Below are 21,525 nucleotides of genomic sequence, written 5' to 3' on the forward strand. Positions count from 1 at the left end.
TTCCTCTTCCACTTCTCTCCAACACTTATCGATATCACAGCTCCCGATATATCGCGGCCATCATTACTCCTTTCTACCTTGCGAGAAACTGAAGGTTTACCATGTCAGAGCAGTAAGTGTTTTCGTTTCTTAGGCGAAAGAATAGCAAAAAAGGCGACTCTCGAATTTCAATTCGTACGTTCAATTCACCCGTCAAGAATGATAAGTTAAGCAATCGTTTTCGGAGAGACGCGATCGCGTTAGCGAGAGGCGAGAATGATCAGGTTAGAATCGACGAACGCCTAACAATGACGTTGTTGTGACTCGAGAGGCGAGAAAGCTTTCCCAGATTAGCGTCTCGTTCAAATTCGTTCCCTAAAACATTATCTATCTCTCTTTCCAGTGACGATACCTTGCTAGACGAAGATCTTGGGGACGAGGAATATGATCTGGGTAACGACGAGGAAGAGGCACTTCTAGCTGATGACTATGAAATAGAGAGGGTGAGCATATTGTTTACCCATTATTTTTCATTCGGATGAAAGTATTTATACTCCTTTGATATATTCGGTTATTTCAATCGTGCATTGCTGCCTTAATTTTAAAATACTTTATTTTTTAATTTTTTGTTCATATACATTTTGCTTTTGTTGACCTAATTTATTCAAAAGCAATTGCTGCAGTTATATATATATATATATATATATATATATATATATATATATATATATATATATATCATTTGTTCTCAACAATTGACAACAATAGGAATATCAAAATGATAATTAAAAGTAATGATATTGACATTCCTTTAATATTTTTTTTTACAAAGGTTTCCAATAGACGAAGAAAAGTTAGACTTGATTTTTGTTTAAAATTTTTTATTTTATATAGCAAATCATATTTTTAATGTATATATTTATATTATTACCTGTGTATTAAAAAAAATGTTTAATGCTTTTTATGCATAAACTGAAAAAATTAAAACTGCGTTAATTATGCACAATAATTTGATTAGCGAACTGTTGAATGTGCTAAAAGTACCTAATTCATGTATTTTTGAATTCCAAAGTTTCAAACATATGCGTGATGTATAATTATTATATTAGCCCTAATGTTCATAGATGTATTCATATACATACATAATATTCGTAATATTAAATATTTTTCTGGTTAAAAATTGTGGATATATAATTTACAACATTACATTTATTAAAAATTGTAAATATATATATAATTTACAATTTAGAAAGTAAATATTTTACACATGTAAAAATTCGTGAAATTGAGACTGTTCAACAAGATGCAGCACGAACACTTCTGCTTGACTGCAAATGGTCGTGAAAATTGTTACTGCAATATAAAAGATATATGCTTGATACAGGCATTACGATTTGTATTAATGAACAGCTACAAAATTTTATACAGGTTGAAAAAAATACAGGTAGCTGTTACAACCAAGTGTTCTGATAATAAAACAAAAAGTTATACAAATACAAATAACATTTGCTTACTAGATTGGAAATTAATGCAGACAAAAAATTTGATATTACTATAATTTATCTTATTTTATAATATAATGACGTTTTTTTGTATATTCAACAATTTGAAATGTTGTTTTAAAATGTTTCTCTCTAAAAATGCAAATAATTTGTATAGATAATTCTTTAGACAAGTATTACATTAGAAGATGCTTATTTGATATTATGAGAATGCTACATGTATTTGTTTCACCTACTGCGTATAAATGCGATTGTAATTTTTGTATATTAAGATTAAGCGAGATATCAAAAATGTGGAAAGTGAATAGAAAAAAATATGCAAATCTATGTTTCTAAGTCCATTTAAATAACAATTTGATGACTATATACACAATTTAATAATTTGCAAATTTACCCATCTCTAATTTGTAAATCTTTATGATTATATCTCGCCTCACTTACCAGAAGAGTTTTAAGAATGGTCTAATGTAAGGTGACAAATATAAGAAATATAGATACATTATTATAAATAAAAATTTATTTATTATTAAATATTTTTTTCTGCTGATTTATATAACATTAATATTGTAATGTTTTATGATTTAAAAAATTGTTATTGTTAAAAATAAATTTATAATTTTTTGTATATCTAAAAATAGTAAATAAATTTTGTTAAATATGCATATAAATTTTTATAGAGAAAATTATATAGAGAGAACTTTCTATTATGATGTAAATTCTTATATTAGGCCATTCAAATGTATATTATGAACTTTGTTCAACTTTCAACAATTTAGCGATTGTGTAAAAAGCTAGATACATTTCGGGTTTTTTAATACAAAATTGTATATTGCGATTTCTAGTATTAAGTGTTCCCAGATCATCCAACAAATCAAGGTGTAAGAAATAATTCAGTTATATGATGCAATAAGAAATATTCTGATTTCTTTATAACTTGAATTTTTCCATTTAATGTAATCATATTATATATTGATGCTACTTTAAAACTTATTGCAAGTTTTTAAAATTAAGAAGAATATATACATTTTATTTGTATTTGATTAAAGTTTACATTGAACATTATTGTAATTCTTTTGTCTTTAATATGATTATGTTTATATGTGTTTATATAAAATTTGCGCTTAAATTGAAAAAAGTAAACATATTTGACAAATTGTACTTGTAAAATTCTGTTGTATAATTGTATACATATATCGAATTCTATAGACTGAATTATATCATACTATACTATGCAAGTTTAATCTTATACAAGGCCTAAACAAAGCTTTTATTATACAAAAGTGGTACATCGAATGTTACATATTTCATCATCGATTAGTATTTTATCGATATAAGTAACCAGCTGTTACATGTTATCGAAAAGGTATCATATGCACATAGTCACATTTTTCCATCACTGTGTACTCGGACTTGCCATCCTCACTCACATTTGTTTATAAGATCTTTCTGTTTCATATTATTATTACCATTAGAGATAAGAGCATGTTTCCTCCAGTATGTGTTAATATAGTACATTGGTGTAGAAGAAGTAAATCTTTAAAGAAGAAAATTCACTCTAAAAGTTACGCTTATCGTGTGGGGATCAAATATTATCAGGACCAAAATCAGGAATCAGAACTTATACAATATGCGAGTGTACATATCGATAGTTTTTCCACAAACTTTGTTGGAGAGAAAGGAGGATAATTCCATTTGCGCACACTTTAGATACACATTAGTTACAATAATGATACATAGATTATAACTACATTATATGGATAAATATCACGTATTTGCATTACAAATATCTGCCAATTTGATTCCCCGAGCAGCAGAATAGCTATAAGGGAGAAGAGGAAACAGATGATGTACTGGACTTAGGAGTCACGGACGCGCTCGACGACTTAGATGGCGAAGACGAGAATATAGAGTTTAGTAGAGGCAATACTGATAAACATAGCGATAACGATTTCTATAAAGATGGAGAACATCCGATGGAGATACAAACTACGTCGTCGTATTACGAGCAAGACGACGGTGCCCAGCGGTACGCGAATGAGCAGGCATCGCGTCAGTCTGATCAAAACTCGGAGTCCAATAGCGTTAATATTTCTAATAATATTGGCAAGGGCGATCTGCGCGAGAAGCTCCAAAGAAACGTGCAGAAGACTGTTTACGTCGGCAACGGACAAGGAATGGAGGACGACGACTGCGAGGAGGCGAAGGAAAGGCGTAACAGATTTCAAAACGAGCGTACAATGATTTCTCCAAAGATGAACAATGATATCCCGGATACCTTAGAGAATGTCGTCACGTCGGAACCATCCAGAGCGCCGTTCAGAGGAAGAGGACGAGGCCGTGGAGTAAGAGGAAGCAGAGGAGGACGATTTAACGTACAAAATACTGGAAACTTCAATCCAAGGTAACGATGGAATCTTAATAATTAATATGGTAATAGAAAATATATATATACATATATTCTTCAAAACATGTTATGATTTGATAGAGATCCGTACACTTTAAAACAAGTTATGCTGAAAAAATCAAAATATAATATCACCTTTAAAATTATATAATTTTGACCGGTACTGTATTTGTTCCAACTAATAGATATACATTTTAATGAAATGTCTCATTTGCAGATTTGGTGCGCCACGACCAGGTAATTTTGATCAGCCACCTGCTTGTAGACCGCCACTAATAGAGACCAGACCACCGTGTCTCCTTGGTGTACCAAGTAACGTACCAAATCAGCAGATAATGTATCAACAGGCTAATCCACAACAGCCTTTTCAACAGCCCTTCGGCCCGAACGGTCCATTGCAAGGGCCACCGGTGCAATTTGCGGAGAACAGGCCTCAGTTTAGTCCCGGACAATTTCAGGGCCTGATGGGACCGCGTCCGATCGGTAGCCAAAGGCTGCCCGAGTACGGACTTAGGAATCCTCCCTTGGCGGGAGGATCCATGCAAGGACCAGGCTATAATTGTCCGCCTAACCAGCAGCCGCCATATCATCCGTCGAATCATCCACCGAATCATCCGCCGAATCATCCACCGAATCATCCGCCGAATCATCCGCCGATACAACCGCCGTTTCAAAATCCAGGCGGCGTCATGCAGGAAAATCGACCGAGTATGCAGAGTAATCAGGGAGGACCCTTGTTGCAAGGAAATCCGGGAGGAGGAGGAGGAGGAGGATCGCTTCTCGGTAACCCGAACTGCCTGTTACTGCCTGGAAATCAGCCCAGTTTGTTGTTACCCGGAGGAGGAAATCTACCAGTGTCTATAGGCCAGGGATTCCCGCGCCAGCAGCAACCGCTGCCAAGCGCCTCTCAAGGTCCACCTATGCAAAATCTACCGCCGAACGTGCAAATGTCTAGTCAACCACCGCCCTTCGAGAACAGACTGCCGCCGCCGCCGCCACCACCGCCGCAATTTCAAGAACCCCAATTCGAAGGTCGGAATCAGTACGACACAAGAGTTGGTTTTCATCCTTCCGATCAAGTACCCAGTAACCAATTTAATAATACGATGCAACCGGTATCACAACAGTCGGCGCCTAATGTACCACACAGTGTGTCTTTACCTCCAGGCCACAAGATTCTAATCAATCCTCATTTTAGAGGCACCGTTCAACCCGCGAACGATGGTAAGTGCTTTTAAAATAATCATTTATATCGAATGTATTTAGATTATTGATATTTTTGCTAAAAAATTTTTTCTCTAATAATTACATGACAGCTCGACTTGTTTGGGATTCTAATCAACAACAAACTCCAGTTTCTCACGGTGGACAGTTTTCACAACCACCATCGTATCAAAATCAGGGACTCTATAATCAGGCCCAACAAGGTTCATCGCAGTATCATCAAAACTATCAGCAGAATAAAAGTGACGTAAGTAATTGCGTAATACATGAAAGCAAAAAAATAAAAATAATTAAAAATTATCAATATCCGCATTATAGGATCCATACGCATATTTTTCCGATGTGTGGCAAGAAAATAGACCACAGAAGCCTCAGAATAGCCCGAATAAACATTATTCCTCGGATAACAATTATTCCCGAGAGGGAAATTACAGTGATAATAAATATAAATTAGATAGCCAATGGGAGCAAAAGGATAGTTATCCAGAAGTAAATATTATGTTTAATATCAAAAGCATGATGCACTTGTATTAGATCATTAGTTTCAATCGTCTCGTTTTCTCTACATTAGGATTACAGAGGCTCTCAAAATTATCGTGAGAGAGATTTACCGCTACGAGCAAGGAATGATCATACGCAAAGGAGCAGAACGCCACCGAATACGTACCGTAGCGATTCTTACGATCAGGTTCACAATATGAAATTTTCTAGACCGCCGAACATTGCACCCCGTGGACCAAATAGACCGCCGCAAAAAAGGATACCTGAATCTTTGGACAAGGGATCGCGGGAAGTAAGTCCAAAACGCAATAAGCCGTCTAACAGAAATCTTCAAGAAATACGAAGAGTGGATACGACAAATGAACTTGTTGCTGACAAGGTGAATTTCTCATTCTACAAGGAAATTTGCTTCGAAATAATGATAGAATTTAAATACATCGCAAAGTTATGATTTTAGGAGGAAGATAATGATCCGGAGATGCAGGAATACCGCAAGAAAATGGAAGAGCAAAAACGTCTTCGGGAGAGAATATTACGCGAGAAGGAAAACAGGCGTAAGATGGCTGCGATGGAGAAACAAAGTGAAGATATCAAGATGGATTCAAGTACTCCAGGTAAATTGATTTGTTGTCCACACTTGTACAAACACCTCTATGTTTTTCTTATCAACCGAAATATTTTAGTGAACGAAAATACACAACAAGAAATGAAACCTGCGTCAGCATTGATGGGGATTGTAAAGGATGTTAAAACACGCCCTGGTGTTGCTAAAGGACGCGGTCGTCCTACCAATGTACAGAGCACAGAGGTACAACATTAAATGTATCATTATATTATATCTTTCAGTCATGATTGATTTCTCGATGACGAAATGTATAAATTATACAATTGTATAATATATATATATATTTCTGTGCTTGAAATTTTACAACAAATTCCTTCCACATGCATATAATTAAATTATAAATAACAAGGATATATATATGACTCAGTGATAGTATTTCGTAATACAATTTACATAATTGAACTTATGCACAGATACAAAATGTTACATAATTATATGTAAATATACTTAAATGCATATAAAAATTGAATATAGATCAGTATATTTAGACTGAACAAATTTTCTCTTCAGAATCAGCAGTGTTATACTGCATATTTATTAATTATAATAGTAGAAAATATTATTTCTTAAAAATAATATACATTTTATTATTAATTACATATATACATTTTTAAATAAAATATTATTTAATTACACATACAATTTTTTTAAAAGTTATTGTGTACATTTTCCTTATATTCCAATAAAATGTGCTTTTTTAATAAATTGTTTTTTTTTTCTCATTCTTCCTTCAGACTCTATAAACATATTTTAACAAATTTTAAAAAACTAAAAGTTGGCAAACTCTTTAATTAAAGTAAATTGTTTAGGAAATATATAATGTTAGTGTAATTTAGTCCAAGTATGTGTTTTACATTATTATTATTGTAATCAAATAATTAATTAATAGTAGTTATAATAGTAATTATATATAAGTTTTAATAGTAGTTATATATAAATTGATGCAAACGTTTATCTAAAATAATGTATTTTTTGTTATAGGCTGCAGACAGACCATCTAATGTGCGAATTGTTAGAACGATACCAACTATACAAACTACCGATTTGTCAGATACAATCGGTTCGAGAGATAATACCTCCGGATACGCAATTAATCAAGTCAACGATAATGTACAAGTAAGACAAGTGATACAACAACCTGGCACACGAAGAGTCGTCATACAAAAGCCTCTATTAAATGCTCAAAAGGTTATCGCTACCACGATACAGAAAACTGTCTCCAATCTGCAAAAGAATCAGGGACTGCAACAAAAAGTAGTGCCAAATATGCAAGTTGTGCAAACGCAGAAAATCATACAGAATCAGGCTAATACATTACAAAAATCTGGAACTGTTGGACCGAAAACCACGAATATTGGTCAGAGAGTGATGACGCATAAAACACCTGGTAGTCTACAGAAAACTGTAATCAACGATAACGTGAACGTTCACGGTCAAAAAGTCACAAATACGCAACAAAATTCTCAGCGAATCGTGTTACAAAAATCTGCAGTTCAAGTGAAAAAATTACCCGAGATAAAAACGAACACGGTTAAATTAGAGAATTTGGCTGCAAGCACTTCTGAGGCCCAAATCAGACGTATGTGTCAAGCCATCGGAACTATTGAGGTGACTATATTTACATGAGAATATTTCACCTGGCACACTCAGTTTTATTATTTTTATTACGTATATAATTTTTGTTGACATGCTTATTACATTTACTATATACACGTTTCATGTATTTTCTTAACTTAAAAAAAGCAAGACGATTAATTTTTTTGCATGTGCTTTTTATTTCTCGACATGAACTTGGATATATGTGCATGTAAAATAATAAATGTATTATTTCTTATAGAATTAGTTGCAACTAGAAGGTATTACAGCAAAATATTAGAGATTTGTATTTGATATGTATATCTTTGATCTTCTTTAGCTATCAACTTAGATAGCTAATTTTATTCCAATGATTATAGTATTATTAGGAATAATTAGGAATAAGTAATATCTTTATACTTTTATAACGCTTTTTACATATGGTACATGCATATATTATAATGCATTTTGTTTTACGTTTAATTATTAAAATTATAGATTCTATAACAAATGTTAAAATGTTCTAAATACATTACATTTGCATATAATGTAATGATATATATTGACCAAAGATTATTACATGCATATAAATGATCTAAAAATATCTAAAAATATTTTATAATGTTACTTATAATCATTATTTGATACCAAATTGACACATAAATATATTTAGTTTATATCATTTTTCCAACATTATTATTTTTTTCTTATTGAAGAATGTAACTGACAGTGAGTAACTTTAAAAGTGTGATGAAACTTGATGTGTGATGAAACTTTACACTGTAAACTTTACATCGCAATACGAATTTGAAAGATAATTACTGTAATAAAACCAGATCGCAAATTCTGCAAACATTGAAATTGTTAGTGACTTATGAATCTTCCTTATTTTGTTCCTCTCGAGAATGTATGCAGCGCAGACAAATCGTATTAATTTTCTTTCAAAATTATCACATTTTTTATTGCTTGCTTTACACATATATATATATATATATAGACACTTTTAATTTATTTAAATATACTTGACAATCTAATATATCTAACAACATAATCTCTATTCTTCGTGTTATAGAGCATACGTATGGGCGAGGGTAACGCGACCATCGTGTTTAAGACACAATCCGCTGCCATGGTGTTTCACAAGAAATACCAGCGTAAAATGCTAGATCTATCGCTGATTACGGTTCGGCTTGTGCCGCAAAATACTCTCGCCAATAAAGTGGTAACGGCGATCGCGAAGAAATCTTAGAGACGAATCTTGAAATAGATTCTCAGCATATTCTCTACGTTAATTCCATGTAAATCGCGACCTCTCTTTGATTTTTTTTCGTTTCGAGGTCCATCAGATTTATTTAATAAATATAAAAATATGTATCTATATATATATTTTATACACGTATATATATATATATACTCCACGATACTACAGTTTGTAAAGCTTAGTGAAGATGTAGTGAAACTTCCACAGAAGATTCCAGTGAAAGAATGTAAACGGTAGTAAGAATTCTCGAATTTTTTTTCAAACAATCATGAGACATTCAGTGTTATTTACGAGAATTTGTCTATGTACATACATATAAGGAACAATTGTATATTTCATATAAAATAATGTATAATGATGTGCATAAAAAATAAACATGACATGCAACAATATTCAAGTATAGAAAAAAAGAATGATTGTACGCAAAGTTTATTATAAGTAGTGATATATAGCGATAATACTTTCTCAAAAAACCATAGTGCTTTTACGAGCAAAAATAAAACTATTCTATTAAAATCAGCTGTATCCAGAAGGGAATATCTCGCGAGTCACAATATATATATATATATATATATAATATAAATGTATATTTAAGTAAGAAAAGAAACACATTATAAAACATCCTATTATATGCATCAATAATATATTGTAATCTAGATACTCAATAATAATCTTATAGTACATAAACAATCATATTACAATAAACTGCAGCTCATTTAAAGTATTAACTCTAATTTTATGTGTTAAATTCATTTTTCCAAATTTATCTTTATAAGACTCTTTTGTAAAGGGGAAAATATAAAAGTGGACATTATAAATAAAAAAACCAATATGTAAATATTTTTTGCTTTTAAAATAACTAAGAAGTAAAATATATAAGGCTTCTTTGCTTTTCTTTAAAGGTTACTAATTAAAAATACAAAGATTAAAACAGGTCTTAAATTTATTAATATATCGAAACTGTCATAAATTTAATTTATATTTAATGAGTAAAATTTTCAATAAAATATCAATTGCTCGTTTTCTTTTTAGTTAAAAAAAAATAGTGTATACATTTTTAAACCGCTCTATTTTTTATCGTATTTGTGCGATATTATACCAAAAATTAATTTTTAATAATAAAAACAGCAAAAAATGTGGAACGCTTCACGATTTTGCGTGTCATCCTTGCGCAGGGGCCATGCTAATCTTCTCTGTATCGTTCCAATTTTAGTATATGTACTGCCGAAGCAAGTACAATAAGATGTGTCAAAGAAGTTCCTTATAAACTGAATGAGTAGTATAAGTGTACCTACGAGAAATTGAAAGTGATATTCGCCGCCTAGTGGTGAAACTATGTACTACAATAGAAGAGCGAAAGAAAACAGCTGATTGACTTTCGTGTTACATGGCGCGAATAAAAATTCGAATATATAATCGTATTATTAAGAATTAGTAGAAGAAAAAAAATAGTACAAAACAATTATAATGAGGACGTAGTTGTGCACTTCAATTTAATTAAGATATATACGCGATTGGAGTTCTACGTTTACGATATAACCTATAATCTTTTGTATTCATACTAATATCATCAGTGCTAATATTTTATTATTTAATATTTAATACAATGGTTAAATGCGCGTATTTTTTGTCCTATAAAATGTCATTGGAGTTTTGTCAACCGAGACGTTCGGAATTTTTACGTACGAGTATCCGGATGTGGAATCCTACGCGAAAATATACGAATAGGCCGGCTATTATTTTAGGAATCGAAACAAGCTGTGACGATACAGGATGCGGAATCGTGGACACCGCAGGAAAAATATTAGGCGAGGTGATAAACTCGCAGCATCTTACTCACTTAAAGTAATTGCGATTATCATATCTCACGAGCTACATATACTTGAAAGATCAACATGAGTATCATGTGTTTAGTTCACAGTTAAATGAATCATTAATCTATTGATTAAACCTGTATTTAGTTCTTACTAAACAATTTGTTTAGTTATTTAATTATTTATTTAAAATACAAATTTATCTTTGTGTATACAGGTTATTAAAAAAATTATCTACATCATTTCCAAGATAAATGACAATCTAAAAATCTATTTTAACTGTGTTTAATTATATTCTTGTTTTTTCAGATATGGTGGCATAATACCTACAATCGCTGGCAACATGCACAGGCAACGAATCACTGCAGTCTGCGAGGACGCACTGAAATCAGCGAATCTAAGATTAAGAGATATAGATGCTATTGCAACCACAACTAAACCAGGTCTTCCTTTATCACTCGCTGTTGGAAATACCTTTGGCAAATACCTCTCTAGGATCAGTAACAAGCCATATATACCGATACATCATATGGAAGCTCATGCTTTAACTGTACGGATGGAAGAAAGAGTATGTACAATTATAATTGCATATTAAGCATATGTGCTGTACACAGCAAGAGTAATTTATATAATATTTTATAGATAGATTTTCCTTATCTCGTTTTGCTCGTATCAGGTGGCCACAGTTTATTAGTAATTGTTGAAAATGTGAATCAATTTTACACATTAGGTACTACATTGGATAATGCACCTGGTGAAATTTTTGATAAGGTATATTTATAAAACTTGCTATTTATATATAATTATATATACATATGCTAATATACATATATACATATTATTTTATCCGTATTATATTTTATTTCAAGTACAATTTTTTTGATAAATTTGGAATCTCTGTTTCCAAAAGTTGTATGAGCAAAATTTTATAGAAGATATGTAAGACAAAAAGATTTCTAATGTAATTTAATAATGATTTTAGATTGCTCGTAGACTTAAACTTGCGAATATATCAGAATTTTCACACATGAGTGGTGGCCAAGCAATAGAAATGGCAGCGAACAAAGCGACAAATCCGAAAAAATTTGTTTTTGAACCTGCCATGACGGGAAGGAGAAATTGTCAATTTAGTTTTTCGGGTATATCAAACAAAGCATTACGATACATTCTTAAACAAGAAAAGGAATTTGCGATTGATGGGAACACAATAATCCCCGATGTGTATAATCTCTGCGCTGCACTACAAATAGCTGTTGTAAAGCATATGTGTCTCAGAACACAAAGGGCAATGGAATTTATTAATAATTTGAATTTGATATCGCCAGAGAAACGAACTTTGGTATGTTGGTAAGACAATTTACATCAATTTTTTATTCGTTCTATATATTTATTTAAATGCAGGTAGTATCTGGCGGAGTGGCATGCAACAATTTCTTAGCAAAGGCTTTAGAAATTGTTTGCTTGGAAAAGAGTTTTAAATTCGTCAGAACTCCACCCCGATTGTGTAACGACAATGGCGTAATGATAGCATGGAACGGCGTGGAAAGGTGGATAGCGAATGTAGGTGTTATCCGAAATAGGGACGAAATTGAAATGATAGCTGTCGAGAAAAAGGTACCACTTGGGGAAAGTTGGATCGAAAGAGTGCAAGATGCGAATATAAAATGTAAATTAGTAAAATTAAAGGGGCTTTGTGATTAAACATCTGATATGCAATTTCAATTTCTCATTTTAACAAAGACCTTTTATTTTCGAACAATTAATAAATGTGTTTGTTAGAAAAAAATTGGAGGAAGAAAAAATTACTTCACTTTTAAAAGAGATCTTAGCACACTTTTGACGAGTCGGTATTAATAATAGAATCAATTTATTTGTTTTATAAAACATTTATTTTTATAATGTTATACGAATCTATATAACAGTCGGTGTGCGTTCTTCGTTTTGTCGTTTTATCCTATCTATCAGCTGTAAGTCCAAGGAATCGCCATACTGAGCGATATGTTTCTGTTCCTCATACTTATCTAAGATGTTTCGTATCCTCTCTTTAATTGTTTCTATCTCGTTTGTATTGTTCAAAATTAAAGATACGGGTAAAATATCGTCGATATGTATTATTTGCTTAGGTCGCATTTCCTCTGGACATGTAGCCACATAGCCAGATAAATCGTGCAATGCCGGCTTAATTTCTTCGAGGATACTATCAGCATTTTCAGTGTCCATTTTATTGATTATAATCATGGTTGGCATTTTTAATAGGTCCGGTTTGTAAAGTTCGATCTCCTTGTTTAATAAAACCACAGTTTCCAAACAAGATCTGTGTGTATGGCTGGATGATAATTGAAAACCTTGTATGTCTACAATAAACAAGAGCAGCTTCGTCCTTTCGAGATGCTTCAAGAATTTATGACCCATTCCGATATTCATATGCGCGCCCTCGATCAAACCTGGTAAGTCCGCAATACTAAGTTGCCTAAGATCTTTATACTTCATGATTCCTAATCTGGGCCTTATAGTAGTAACTGCAACAAATATACAATTACGAAATCTGATATTTGCTTAAATATTAACAAAAAGGCAGATTTCTTTAAGATAAAGTAATGACACTAAATAAATTAGAAGGTATTATACAGAAATGAGATCTTACAGGGATAACTAGCGATTTTAGGTTTAGCTTTTGAAACTGCTGCCAATAATGTGCTCTTGCCGGCATTAGGAAAGCCGACCAGTCCGACGTCGGCGATTAGCTTCAAGTCTAGTTTTATCGTCTGAGATTCTCCCTTCATTGCACAGTAACCTGTTTCCTTACAACCACCTATTCCACCTTTCGCTACCAGTAGTTTTGTGTCTTCCTTGTTTAATTCTCCTAAATTTTCAATAGAAAAAGAAATGAGAAACGACGAACGCACAGAAAATATATGATTGTGATACTTAAAAAAATCTTATTTACCTAATAATATTCCATTCTGATTGTATATCGAAATGCCACATGGGACTGAAATAGTCGTGTCTTGACCAGGTGCACCTATAATTCCCTTGGCCGCACTGTCACTTCCAGAGTCTGCTTTGATCCGTTTGGTCTTCAACTTCTTGACAACGTTTTCTAGAGTCAGCCCATCCTTCGCAACGACGTACACGTTACCTCCTGCGCCTCCGATTCCACCATAACGAGGTAATCCAGAACCACCCGTACCTCCTCTAACATGAAGACGTAGTGTGTCGAGGAAGTTTGAGCGTAGATATTTTCTAGGAAGCTAAGGTACAAAAGTGAAACGTTTCTTTTGAAAATATAACTAAATAATTAAAAAAACCTGGGTTATAATCTTTAGCTTTTATCGGCCGAAGACAGTCAAAGAGACTCTTTCAATCTTTTAATATAACTAAATAATATAAATGTAATAACTTTATATAAGACATAATTATATATAATAACGTTATTAATATTTTAACACTTCCTGTTCAAATATTAATTGTTAATTACGTAGATATTAATTCAAATGTTCCATAATAAGCGTAATTTAACAAAAAAATCTTTACCTTTTTAACACACTCTAAAATTGGTGTCAAAAGTACCATTATAATAAGTGTTATGAGAAATACGTAATTTTCTCAAATTTTGTTTAATTATTTTTTTCCCACGTTTTTATATTTGCGTGTCCTTTGATTTAATTTTATTTATCAATCATATGTCATTTTAGAGAGGTTAAATTATTGTCAGCCATGCCGTATATTTCTACGGCAAATTAACTTATCAACTGAAATTATCGATCGAAATTCGTCGATAAGTTCGCAAGATGGCCAGTAGATGGCACATTAAGTCTTCATTTCGGTCCCACCATTTTTAGTGCAACTTGAGGAAGTGTAAACCGTCTTTTCCGGCAACGTCCTGCTTCGAGATATATTCAGAGAAGAATATATCTTATTCAGACAATCAGACGCGATGGATTTCTTCCCTGGCTGGTCCAAATCTCTCCTAGGAAGCTGAGATCTAGAAGATGGAAACTCTTACAATAATGGATCTTACGAAAGGTGCATTTTGTTATTTTTATTTTATTTCTAAATAATGCGTCCATTTTGAAAAATACGATTTTTCCTTCTTCCTGTTTCATTCTCTTCCTCGCAATGAAATGTTTGTTTTTATGTATTATTGTTATACATCTCTTTAGCATAATTCAAGTTTTGATTTAATATGTTTATAAATATCTTTGTGTATATAAATTTAATTCTTCTAATGAAAAATTTGTGATACACGCGTATGTACATATATATGTATGTGTATAAACAAAGTTGCTAAAGGAATTCATATGTAGCTTTAAGAAACATCTACGTTAAACAGATATATTATAGTTTATTTATCATTTAGCCGCGTGCTCCGGAATGAACCACGTGATGCTGAAATAGACACGAAGGAAGTCACCGCTCACATGTCGCGGCATATATATATTTCATTGACGCAATCATATGATATCTGTGATATACACAAATCGCAATATTTTTGATTTATACCAAAACAGAAATATGGTGTTTCTTAATCAATAGTACAGTATCAATAAAAAAAAATATATAAATATAATATAAATTAGAAAATAATATAAAAGAATATAAAAAAAGTCCGAGAATATTTAAAGCAATTTCGATAAGGATAAGTATAAAAATGAGAGAGCAAAATAAAAAAATGTCTCTGCAACACACATATGTATGTGAAGTATTAAAAATGATTTTGTTTATATAAGCTACACATAGTATATGCGCCGTTGCCAGTTAAATTAGCTAAAGTTAACCGAAGTAGTTTAACTCTCCGACTCTCATCTCCTTCTACTCTGTGCAGAAAAAAAATATTGACGCGGCCTTTCTCGTCCGAGGTAATGAGCCGACAGTTCTCCAGGAGTCGATGCATATCCTAGGGTCAAGTGATACCAATTACTAGGAGGATATCGCGGCGGATCAATTGGCGGCGTCGCCAAAGAGGCGGGGTAAGAGAATGTCCATCTCTTTCTCTCTCCGTCTCTCTCTCTCTCTCTTCTCGACGGAGGCTCGTCTGAACGGCGAAGAAGATGCACGTACGCGAAGCGTTAAAATTAAATCTAGCCAGAGACCGTCGACTACGACATCCACGACGGCGACGTCGCGGCGAATCGACGCGTCCTCTAGCTCAGTCTCAAGAGCACACCCCGACTGCACGGATGCGTTCCGATTGCCAATCGATCTAGCATCCCACCCCGTCGCGAAACTTCCTCTCATTTCTCTCTTTTCTCGCGAAGAATCTACCGAATCAACCCCGGGTAGTCGCCGCCAATCGCCCGAGGATTCCTCGCGAGACGTCGGATTCGCGCGAACTCGAATCTCACTCGACCGCCTTCACCTGAGATCTTCGCCGAGGTAATCGTCCTTCGTCAAGATCCAAGTTTATGATTATCTCCCAAGCAGAGGATTGCCGCTTGTGTCGTACACTACAAATTTCATTATTTCATATTCATTAAATATTGTGTTTGATATTTATAATCGTAGAGCTTTTCGCTTTTCTCGTTACTTAATAACGCATGATATATATATACATATAAATCTTTGTTTCTTTGCTGAAATTATCTCACACAGCATGGACACTCATACATCTAGATCCAAAGCCGTCGTGTGCAGGATTAGCTGGTAGGACGCTGTGCAGAATTTAAACGCCAATATCATTGTTTGCCGTCCGCATAACTAGATCCGCTCGAGAGAGAATGCTCGACTACGTAATCACCGAAGAACGCATATACTGTAAATTTTCCAATATTCTCTCGTCCGAGGTTGAAATTTCACGAGATTGTTACCGCGTGTCTCTCTTCTCTCGTTAATTATCGCAACTCCATTTATACAAACTTAATATGTTAGAGATAAAAAAATGTCCTTCGTCTTCGTTTTTTTGTTTTTTCATACTCTAGAAAATGCAATCATGCATAGGAAAGTGACACAGCGATGAATCCGAAATCGAACGCAAAATCAATCTAGCGAAACGGTCGCCAGATTTTTCGTCCCCTGATCGTTTTTGAATGGTCGTGGAACTAGAAGAACACGCGGGCGCGAGGAGTCTGTGTCATCGGGTTACTAGCCTTGATCATCTGCCAAATACTTGACAGGGAAAGCGTACCGTTGTCGTTGCCACTTGTGCTAATTTTATGTACGACGCAGAAAACTACGAAAATTGACAGTAATGGAACAGAGAACCCTCGTGACAATATCATCAGTTTGTTATTTCTCGAGTATTTTTAATCGCGAGAATTCGAACTTGTTGAAAAATGCATGTTAACATTATAAGCCGCCTAATATGCAGACTTATACATTCGTACAAAGATGCAAATTTATTACTGTAGTTTTAAATTTTTTTATAAATTTACACTCTCCTTTTTTTCTTTTTACATATACACATATAAGACAAAAATTAAATTTAGTAGAGAATTTTTTATATATATAAATAAAAAAAATATATGTACACATTATTTATATATATATTCTATATTATATAAAATTATTAAATATTTGATACTGTTTTTTATTCTGAGAAAAAAGAGAAAAGAGAGAATTTAAATTTATGAAAAAATGAAAAATATATGGACGATCTTTTCTAATTGCTAATTCGCATTTCCGATGAAACAGATGGAGCAGATGGAACGAGACGACGAGGATTTTGGCGATGGCTACATCGCAGAGTCGCACCCTCTGAGGCCGACGCATCTCACGATACCTCTCGGAGGCGATTCTCGTGCACCCAGCATCAGCAGCAGCGTCAGCGATCTGAATGTTCCGATTTACACCAGGGAAACTACTATACCGCTCTCAGCGAGAAAGGTAAGGCTTTCATAGCTATATATGTTCATCGAATGAGCGGAGAGTTTATTGCTCTTGCGTGAGATTAAATACACGCTCCTTATAAACAATCGTTATGCGATTTAAATGACGATTAAAAAAACTGCGAAATCCATCACGATAAAACATTGAGAATGATGCGATTTCAATTTTATTTAAATGAAAATGTTCAAGTATGAAACGCTCGTAGTATTCGCTCTCAATAGCTAGTGTCTTTCGATCTTTACCAGAATTGAGTTTTATTTATTTATAGCAGAGAAGACAGATACATACAATATTAAAAAATAATATGCATTTTGTAACATATGTGTACATTTGAAAAAAAATTTTTCTGGACAAATTTGCTGAAAAACAAGAATTTTCAAATAATGCACTCAAAATAATTGAAGCAAAAATTGCTTAAGCGATAATTAAAATCCAAGAACACTATTTAATCAGAAAATACGTGTTTATTACATCAATATGTCATAGAAAGGCGCTTGTACTCTTTTAGGCGCCAGACGAGATACATATCTCGGACGGAGCGCCGAACCGAGAATTGGAAAGGAATGTACCTATATATTGAAAAACGTTAGCGGGATAAACATCTTATATTTAGGACGATGTCGAAATCGCGGTTTATTCGAGGCCAGGTGGGCGGACACCTTTCGCGCGCGCGCACATTTCGTTTTCGTGAACGCTGTAAATGCGGTGGAAGACCCGTGTCGGTTTAATCTTGTTGGCCGGATGGCGTCTCTCGTGTACACGAAACACGTGTAACACGTTACACGCGAGTATAGCGCGCGTTACTTTAACGTGTAATCCATTAGCGCGTCGACGATATGTCCGTCTTGCATCAATATTATCGTTAAAAACTCGACATTTCTCTGTCTCATTATTGATCGTCCGCGCTATTTATTCTTTTAGATTATCAGAGGGACATTTTATATCTGTAATTATTTGTTTTAGGAGGGGGAGGAAGAAACAATATTTTATATCTAAACAATATTTTATTATAATTAATAGCGTGAAATGGAAGGAAAGCGTATTTCTTCTTTTCCGTTAAACGAATAAGATCGTAGCTATACTTTATCATCGAGGAAACATTCGTTAAACATTGTCAATTGTTTTAATGGGTGTATAAACACGCGCTCGCGTACATTATGTTCAGGAATTTTTCCGCAGTACAGACTGACGTCGAGATGATTATCACGTTAGATTCTTGGCAAGCATCGCACATAATTCTTTGTTATATATATAAAATAAATCTCTTCTTACATTTTTTCTCTACGCGTTTCTCTTCGGTAACGTAATCATTTCGCGCGACATTATTTAAATCGGAGTAATTTTCGAGGAATTTATCGAGGAATTTTCAACTAGATTTTGTCCAGTTCTGGATCCTCATTGTTGAATGATCTTAATTTTTTTAGCAAATTTAATTTATTAATTACATTAATTGTTATTTTCACTTTCTCGCCCCTTGAAGGAGAAGAGATTGCACGATTGACCTCCAGAAATGAGATCGTAACTTAAGCGTCCACGAATCGTGTCACCAATATTGTTACGATCTCTAACTCATCTTACATCACGGTCGATCCGATTCCAACAATTGCGATCAACAAATAATTTTACCAATATCCCCCATCGTTGCAATCAGTGGCGTAACTATGTAGCACATCGGACACATTCACGACTACTGAAAAATTTGCATCCGACTCTTAACTTTCCCTTTCAAGTAACATTCTCCTGGATTTGCGTTAACATTCCAATTCTCTGTCACGAGTGTAATACAAATAGTATAAAGCAATATAAAAAAATTGCAGTCAACTGTGAATTGTCTCTTCTCCACGTGACAAGTCTATATTCTTTTCTCGTCGTCTTTCTCTCTCTTTATATGATTTTATCCTTTTTATTTCAACCTTTTTTTCTTCTTTTTTCTCTATCATCTTGCTATTATCGAGTTACGCCATTGGATGCAAGAAGACAATAGACGAAGCTAGCCCGCGAATGATGACGCAATATGCGGGGCGTATTGTGTACGCGGCTGTTGTATTCGCGCGCATTTGACCCGAGTTTAATGGAATTCTAAGCATTCGATTAATATATGCCCCCTTGTTGCGTATCGCGAGTAATTAAGCGATGCGTATCGCTCGAAAGATACGACGACATTGAGGCTCGATAAAATTTCCGCGCTAATCGCGCGCGAAGGTCGGATCATTATGCCGTTCGTATACATATATGTGTATATAAAATACGTGTCGGATATGCGTGTACAACTTTGACAGAAATAGTCTTCGCGATATCACGCGATATCACGCTACAATTATTCGCGCCTGCCCTCTGTCCCCTCCTTTTTCCCCTTTATTCTCAACAGGTGGATTCTCGCGATGACGTAAACGAATCGTATCGATCGAGACACACACCGGTTTCCATAGGGACTTGTCTAGATATACGTTTTTTATTGTATAAATGTATGTGAAACTAATATATAATAAAATTATATCATTTTTTTTCTATTTTTTTTAAAGGTCCTGGATCCTCGCCGCGGCTATGTTGGATTCTGACGTCAGAGGCGAGAAAATTCTTGCGTGCCATTTAAAAAAAAATGAAATAACAACAAGTCTTTTTGGCACACTTGTAGAATAGTCTGAAAACTATTTTTTTCCCTCGACAGTCAATCAACAATTGTAAAATGATCCTGATGATCAGACTTTGCATGTGCAAAGACCAGACGGACTGGACTTCATATCGCAGTCCAGTCATTTTATATAGCTGTTGATTAATTATAAAGTGTGTATTTTAAAAGTGTGCTAAAGCCATCCGAAGTAAATGTTTCATTGAAATGTCTTTTTATTTAAAAATGGCACGCAAGAATTTTTAGCGTGCATTTTCTCGCTTCTGACGTCACAATTCCAATGATAGACGAGGAGTCGGGAGCCTTAGATTTTATAGAGATTTCGAGATGATTTTTTCGTTTGAGTACATTAACAATTGCATCAGCTATCGTCGTTCAAGGTGGAGGAACGTAAGGTCGGGAATGATTCATCGAAGAGATTAGAATACACCTTCGTTGTTGAAACTCACGCGACGACGTGAGACGACTCCGTCATCGTGGCATCTTATTGGCCGACCCGGTAGGTGTGTGCGGAGGCGCGTATAATCTGTCCTGTATCTCTTTCCGGCGCGAACGAGAGAGGAATCGTCTTGCCTTATCTGACTGGAAAACTGCGCCGGGACGTCTCACTGCAACTCAACTGACACGAGAGATTATATTAGCCTGTATGCCTCACGCGTGCGCGGGTTCGCCACGTAAAAATAGAAAATTATTACGTGCTCCTCTCGACGAAGTGTAATTTTACGCGGAAATAAAGATAGCCGATCGCATCGGCTCTTATTTTTCCGTAGGCGTAATCTGCGAAAATCTCTTGTGTATTTGCAATATTATCGCAAAGAGTTGGAAAGTGTGCACTTAAAAAATGTAAATTTAGTAGATACATCGATTTTAATTGAATTTTTTTCTCATATTTTCTACGATAATATTAATGTTAGATGTTAAAATTTTGAGCTCTCTATTTATTTTGACGATTTCCTCATCATTTTGGGAAGCTCTTCTTGACGTCTCGAGTTTAAAAAAAAAAATTGCACACGCATATTTTTAATTACGCATTAATGCATTATTTGCATTATTTTATTAATCGATCAATTACTTATCAATTATAGTCGTTTCCGTTTGTTTACATTCATCCAATGTAACAAATTGAAAGTAATAAAGAGATTATTCGATAAGTATATCGAGCATCGACGTCAATGGAGGCGTAAAT

General features: G+C 34.0%; 4 protein-coding genes and 1 non-coding gene across 8 annotated transcripts in view; 3 read left to right on the forward strand and 2 right to left on the reverse strand.

Moving 5' to 3' along the window:
- The first annotated feature begins 8 nt into the window (after positions 1 to 8).
- On the forward strand, positions 9 to 9,463 carry LOC114928316 (uncharacterized). 2 transcript variants are annotated; one of them, XM_029299420.2, is made up of 11 exons: positions 9 to 112; positions 383 to 482; positions 3,293 to 3,882; positions 4,103 to 5,109; positions 5,202 to 5,356; positions 5,428 to 5,598; positions 5,681 to 5,989; positions 6,068 to 6,224; positions 6,294 to 6,418; positions 7,217 to 7,843; positions 8,883 to 9,463. In XM_029299420.2, the coding sequence occupies exons 1-11, from the start codon at positions 102 to 104 to the stop codon at positions 9,057 to 9,059; spliced, it is 3,429 nt and encodes a 1,142-aa protein (XP_029155253.2). In that variant the 5' UTR covers positions 9 to 101; the 3' UTR covers positions 9,060 to 9,463. The 2 variants fall into 2 exon arrangements, with proteins under 2 accessions (XP_029155253.2, XP_029155254.2); XM_029299421.2 differs by lacking the exon at positions 9 to 112 and adding an exon at positions 119 to 263.
- Positions 9,464 to 10,201: 738 nt separating this feature from the next.
- Positions 10,202 to 10,308, reverse strand: LOC114928516 (U6 spliceosomal RNA). Its single transcript, XR_003819077.1, has one exon. It is a non-coding gene; the product is annotated as a U6 spliceosomal RNA (small nuclear RNA).
- Positions 10,309 to 10,395: 87 nt separating this feature from the next.
- Positions 10,396 to 12,601, forward strand: Tcs4 (Threonyl-carbamoyl synthesis 4). Its single transcript, XM_029299432.2, has 5 exons — positions 10,396 to 10,916; positions 11,195 to 11,453; positions 11,528 to 11,656; positions 11,868 to 12,224; positions 12,287 to 12,601. The coding sequence occupies exons 1-5, from the start codon at positions 10,678 to 10,680 to the stop codon at positions 12,584 to 12,586; spliced, it is 1,284 nt and encodes a 427-aa protein (XP_029155265.2). The 5' UTR covers positions 10,396 to 10,677; the 3' UTR covers positions 12,587 to 12,601.
- Positions 12,602 to 12,735: 134 nt separating this feature from the next.
- Positions 12,736 to 14,803, reverse strand: LOC114928323 (GTP-binding protein 10 homolog). Its single transcript, XM_029299434.2, has 4 exons — positions 14,420 to 14,803; positions 13,833 to 14,136; positions 13,530 to 13,748; positions 12,736 to 13,404 (listed from the first exon to the last, which is right to left on the reverse strand). Exons 1-4 carry the CDS (start codon positions 14,456 to 14,458, stop codon positions 12,797 to 12,799), a joined length of 1,170 nt encoding a protein of 389 aa, XP_029155267.2. The 5' UTR covers positions 14,459 to 14,803; the 3' UTR covers positions 12,736 to 12,796.
- Positions 14,767 to 21,525, forward strand: part of LOC114928318 (solute carrier family 2, facilitated glucose transporter member 1) — a 31,312-nt gene continuing 24,553 nt past the window's right edge. Inside the window, exons 1-3 of one of the 3 annotated variants that reach the window (XM_029299424.2) lie at positions 14,767 to 14,911; positions 15,711 to 15,855; positions 17,516 to 17,707. In XM_029299424.2, coding sequence (XP_029155257.1) covers positions 17,516 to 17,707 — 192 coding nt within the window. In that variant the 5' untranslated portion in view covers positions 14,767 to 14,911; positions 15,711 to 15,855. Of the gene's footprint in view, positions 14,912 to 15,710; positions 15,856 to 16,011; positions 16,262 to 17,515; positions 17,708 to 21,525 lie in introns of those variants that run through there. The other 2 variants (XM_029299423.2, XM_029299426.2) reach the window with 2 other exon arrangements.

This window comes from Nylanderia fulva, unplaced genomic scaffold (assembly GCF_048542155.1).
Source record: "Nylanderia fulva isolate GAGA-0341 unplaced genomic scaffold, ASM4854215v1 Scaffold1, whole genome shotgun sequence".
NCBI lineage: Eukaryota > Metazoa > Arthropoda > Insecta > Hymenoptera > Formicidae > Nylanderia > Nylanderia fulva.

Excerpts from the sequence above, each read along its gene's own strand:
- LOC114928316 (XM_029299420.2), top strand. Across the intron at positions 483-3,292 it reads ATGACTATGAAATAGAGAGG|CAGAATAGCTATAAGGGAGA; the intron begins GTGAGCATATTG and ends TTCCCCGAGCAG. Across the intron at positions 5,990-6,067 it reads ATGAACTTGTTGCTGACAAG|GAGGAAGATAATGATCCGGA; the intron begins GTGAATTTCTCA and ends TTATGATTTTAG.
- Tcs4 (XM_029299432.2), top strand. The coding sequence starts at position 10,678 with ATGGTTAAATGCGCGTATTTTTTGTCCTATAAAATGTCATTGGAGTTT. Across the intron at positions 11,657-11,867 it reads CTGGTGAAATTTTTGATAAG|ATTGCTCGTAGACTTAAACT; the intron begins GTATATTTATAA and ends TAATGATTTTAG. Across the intron at positions 12,225-12,286 it reads CGCCAGAGAAACGAACTTTG|GTAGTATCTGGCGGAGTGGC; the intron begins GTATGTTGGTAA and ends ATTTAAATGCAG.
- LOC114928323 (XM_029299434.2), bottom strand. The coding sequence starts at position 14,458 with ATGGTACTTTTGACACCAATTTTAGAGTGTGTTAAAAAG. Across the intron at positions 14,137-14,419 it reads TTTTAGAGTGTGTTAAAAAG|CTTCCTAGAAAATATCTACG; the intron begins GTAAAGATTTTT and ends TTTGTACCTTAG. Across the intron at positions 13,749-13,832 it reads TCAGAATGGAATATTATTAG|GAGAATTAAACAAGGAAGAC; the intron begins GTAAATAAGATT and ends TTGAAAATTTAG.